Source organism: Papaver somniferum, chromosome 11 (assembly GCF_003573695.1).
Source record: "Papaver somniferum cultivar HN1 chromosome 11, ASM357369v1, whole genome shotgun sequence".
Lineage (NCBI taxonomy): Eukaryota > Viridiplantae > Streptophyta > Magnoliopsida > Ranunculales > Papaveraceae > Papaver > Papaver somniferum.
Window position 1 is genome coordinate 60,179,958 of NC_039368.1, and position 5,156 is coordinate 60,185,113.

Consider the following 5,156-nt stretch of genomic DNA (forward strand, 5'->3'; position numbering starts at 1 on the left):
ACTTACATGAATCATCTGAATGCTAACAGATTGTGATTGAAGCCTTGGAGATATTAGACAGAATCCATGGTGGGAAGACAAGCCAATCTTGAACCCCAAGAGATTCATGATGACACAAATACAATGATGAATAAAAGGTCTGATAAGCAGAGCTGATCAAGTTTCAGCAGAACAATGAAGTTTCTTATCTTCTAAAGTGTTACTAAAGTGTTGGTTTTTTTTGTTATGAACTCTGCTTTAAGCATTAGGTTTTGTTTTGTTGCAGTCCAAATTTTTGTTTCCTTCAATTTGATTTCTATTTTTTCCATCCTTCAATTTGATAACCCGTACCTACAAATTCAATCCTAGCTTAGACCTTATTATGGATTAAATAGAGAATTTATATAAACATCACAACAAATATCAAGAATGGCATTGCTAAACTTCTAAAATCTGTAATTGTACTTGTATATATACCCAATAACATCAAAATTAATCTCCTACAAGACCAAATCATGATACTAAAAGAAGAGGATCCTAATTCTTCCAAATCTTAGGATCAACAGAACACTTCTTTGAAACAATTTTAGAATCCACGGCTAATTTATCAACAATAACATCACAATGAACCCTAATGGTAAATTTCCAAGTTCTAATAGATCCAACCTTCACTCTAGCAGGTACTTTAATATCAACCCCCAGTGGAATTTGGCCTTTTCTCTGTTGATCATACAGAGCATCGCGAACAACTTGGGATAGCTTCAAGCTTGGACTCTTCAACACTGCCTCAAAAACTGTGATATTATTTCTAGGTTGATAGAAATCAGGCAATACTCCTGAACAGAGATTAGTATCGGTGTGAGACACAGAAACATTACTCCCTTTTTCATAATATATACCAATTCTGCTATTAGGGTTTTGGGCTCTGACAGTAACATCAAATTCAGGAGAAAATGTTAGATCTGATTGCGAAGAAGAAACTCCTTCGAAATTGAATCCTTTGATAGACATATTCTCGACAGAGTAATTTGGTGGTTTCGGCTTGTAAATGAAGTAAAATGCAACAGCAGCAATAACTGTGAGAAGAATCAAAAGAGCAATTATACTGAGAATCCAACAGAAACAACGACAACATGGATTCCGACGAGTATTCTTCCGAGAAAGTTTTTCGTAGCGACGAGCGTTTTCCGGTGGTGGGATTCTGTAGATTTGATCTTTAGGGATTTGAATAACATAAGTTCCTGTTGGTGGAGGAGGTGGTTTTCCTTGGCTTTGTACCATATTGCTGTTGTTGTTTTCTGATGTTAATTTTGTTGTTTGATCTGGAGAATAATTTCCAGGGTAAACTCGATCTGCCATTACTTGATCTGACTTCACTGTTGAGTTCTTTCTCTCTGAATTTTGAATTTGAAATTTGAGTGTTTAGTGACGGATGAGAGATTGAGTGAGGGGTGAGGGTGGGATTTTATAGGAGATGAGAAAGTTGGTCACTGAAAAAGAAAAGGTAATTTAATTAACGAAAGGCAGTGGATTACAGTGCCTGCATGGCTGGTTGGAAGAATGAGGAAGAAGATTAAAGAGGAATTGGTCTAATATTATAGGAAACTGAAGTAGTCAATTTAGTGATGGACAGACACCTGAAAGGGAAAGATAGTGTGATGCGGAAAGTCTTGGCTTTTCCTTTTTCTCACTTGTTTAAGTTATCTCTCTCTCTGTTAAAACCGCGTCCTGCTTTGTTCGTAGTTCCCGGGACGCATGTTGTTTGTTTGCTTGCACGCGTTTTTTTTAATGAGATTCTTCTTTTTGGCGTCGAGGTTTAAGGAAACAGTTTCTTTTTGCCGTTGGTTATAGCAAACTATACAGGGAGCTACTGACCTGGGATGGGAAGTTGTGGTAAACTATCGTATGTTGTCTCACTTCTTCTCGTGTCAAAGTTTGTGACCGGGTGAAATCGACGTCGCATCATAAATGTACGTTATCATAATCTAATTACACGTTATAATACGCGGCAGTATAAGATTTAAATCAATTACGCAAGAAATTATGCGGATGGCGGCTTATTAGGAGAAAGTTTTTGGTGTAGCCGCATGTAGCTAAACTGGTGGGGATTTTTTAAGGAGGAGATTGAAACAGGCCAAATGGCGAGGCCCTTATTCTGCTGGTATTTTGTCTTGTTGGACCAACGAAAAAACTAAAAAAAACAACCAAATGCGGTCTTCCAGTCGCCATCGCAATCGATCACATAAGACGGTGACGGAGTAACCAAGTAAACAGAGAACCAGCAAGATGGGGGGTCACCACATGAGATTGCTTGATCAAGCAGTTTGGTCCTAATTTGGGCAAACAGGTTGAATTTGTGGCCGTGGCCCCGAAATCCGGTTCACGGGTTACCCTCTCGCTTAGACTTTTGTTAAAGAAATTTTGGACACTGGAACGACCCCACGCGGTCCAGATCATAGAACAGAAGACGACGAGATACTTTTTGTTGCACTTACGTGCAAGTCACCACGTATAAATCCTACCTAATTTAACAAGGAAAGGGTTCTAGATTTAAGGCCCGCAACCTTGTTAGTGGTTGGTTAATTTTAACTCGGTTTCCCCCATCAACCTTGTTGACAAACGAGTTCTTCTGGTCAATGTTACTAAAAGTCTAATACTAGCCTTAGCCCCCCTGGCACATTATCAATTGTTGCATCAGATGAGAGGATGCAAACTCATTCTTGTTCAAAACCTGTTTGCAAGTTGCAAATCTACCAATTATTTACTTTCTTATCTATTCTTACCAACAATGTTAAAGAAAATTACATGGGATGATGATGATGCCAACACAACAAAATAAATAAATAATAGGGTTCACTTTGTTTTTGTTTTTTGTTTTTTTTTTCTACAAGGGCAAATTCATTGGAAATTAGCACTTATTGAAAACAATGAGAGTTACGAGAGAAAATACATACACACAGGAAAAGCAAAGGCGACTAAGTGACGCCAATGACAGCTTCTCAATTACAAACCAAGATACTTAAAGAGAAATCTTAAAAGAGAGAAGAATGCAAAGACCAATTATATAAAAACATTTAACAACAATGATTAATTGATCAAAACTTGTACGCTTCTTCTTATAAATTCGGCAATTACGCTCCAGCCAAATATTCCACCAAATTGTAAAGGGGAGCAAACTCCGAACTTTCTTAATCATCTTGTCACTCCTTTTATTATACCATTCCCAAATATTCGCCTTGATGTTATCAACAAAAACCCAACTGACACCAAAACTGTCTTAGAAATAGTGCCACAATTTTCTTGTTTCTGTGCAGTGTAAAAAGAGAGGATTATGAGTTTCCCTTCCATTAGCACATAGCAAACATAAGCTTGAATCCTTCCCTGCAACATGAAGAAATCTAATGTATGTGCTATAGCAGAGAGCCCGTACCAAAAAAGAAACTTTAAGCAAAATTTTTGGATTCCAAACTTGTTAATGTGGGAATATCAGAAACCCATGAACATCTAGAGATTTATAACAGTTGGCGACTGAAAAGTCATTACCGAAGTCCCAAAATCCTCCATCACCATCAGAAGAGTTAATTATTACTACCGGCAAGTCCCCCGTTATTCTAACATATTAGCCATAGCTCCTACTTCATGCTCGTTCAGATTTCTCTTGAAATTAAATTTCCAAGCTCCATTACTAGAACTCATATCTTTTACGGAAGATGACTTTCATCTTGAAATCTTATAAATTTTTGGAAAACTCTCTTTCAAACTTGCATTACCAATTCACTTGTCATTCCAAAAGGAAACACTTTTGCCATTATTCAAAATCAGACTTGTTTTGTCCAAGACATATTGTCTACAATTGAGAATACCCGTCCATAAATTATGTCTCATAGGCATTGAGGTAGAATTAGGAAAGAAAGAATATGACATACCTCAAAATTTCTCATTGACAATCTTTCTTCACAGGGCTTTTTTCTCAATTCCATATCACCAAATCCACTTGCAGTGGAGGGCTTTGTTCACCAGCTTCAATTTTTTAATACACGGCAAAATTTAGTCAAATCTCAGTAACCATGGGCACCAAAATTCAGTCATGTCTCAATAACCCATTGGCAGCAAAATAACTCAAAACATGATAGATCACAACATGGGTTTTGTCTTATGCAAAAAAGTCCCCAACCATCTAAATGAGGAAGACAAGGGGAAATTAGTAGCATGCAGAAAGAGAAATGTTTTAGATACAAGCAACATGACAGAAGACGTATGAGTTTGGTAAGTTAATAGCACGACAATTTCCCCCTAAAGTAATTTTATGGTCACACAATATTTTACGACATATTAATAGTGTGATATTTGAGTTCCATATGTTTTGTAATCCTAAATAGTAAATACTACATGATTATCGACAATAACGAACAACAAGAGAAATATAAAGGTAAGAAATATTTAGAAAAATGATAAAAATGAGTTCATATTTTAAAAAAAATTCTAGAGCAAGAAACGAAAAATAGTTACTAATTGAAGCATCTACAGGGCTTACTGATTATCCAACATGCTCAATCTCTCACTGTTACGCCACTATGCCACAGGCAGACGCCAATTGTGCCACTGGAAGGTGCCACTCCGCCACTATGCCACAGGCAGGCTCCACTCCGCTACTATGCCACAGGAAGGCGCCATTATGCCACTGGAAGGCGCCAACGAGATGTGTCCATAATCAATGGCCACCCCCTTCCATAAATTGCAATCTCGGCTGTCCAACTTCGCCAACCCAATTAACCGGCCTAGGTTAAATTTTAGGTGACCAACCAAGACTAACTTAATAGCATCACACGCTATTTCTTGCGGCAAGTCTCATGACTTAGCTTGCCACACATGACTACCCACCGCCTAGCTTGCGTGCGATTGGTCAGAATAACTAGGTATTGCACACAAGATCCACTCAACAATCTGCTGTATATTTTCCACGAAAATACTCGAGACATCAAACATGTCACAAACTGGGGGATGTTCATCAGGGTATTGGTATGATGGTTTACAGCGTGCAACACGCCCAATACGAGAAAGTTTCGGAAAGGGCGGACGGTTAATGAGCAGTAAATGAGTAGTGGGTGTAAGGCTAACCAGTCTTCCCTCGTGACGGAAACATGATGGTCACCACTTATCCACTACTTAACTGTCTA

The 5,156-nt window shown here is 38.0% G+C and overlaps 1 protein-coding gene across 1 annotated transcript; it reads right to left on the minus strand.

Annotated features, from left to right (window-relative positions):
* Positions 1-346: 346 nt before the first annotated feature.
* Positions 347-1,542, minus strand: LOC113322907 (NDR1/HIN1-like protein 13). The gene has a single exon (XM_026571092.1). It carries the CDS (start codon positions 1,336-1,338, stop codon positions 517-519), a length of 822 nt encoding a protein of 273 aa, XP_026426877.1. The 5' UTR covers positions 1,339-1,542; the 3' UTR covers positions 347-516.
* Between the last annotated feature and the right edge of the window lie 3,614 nt (positions 1,543-5,156).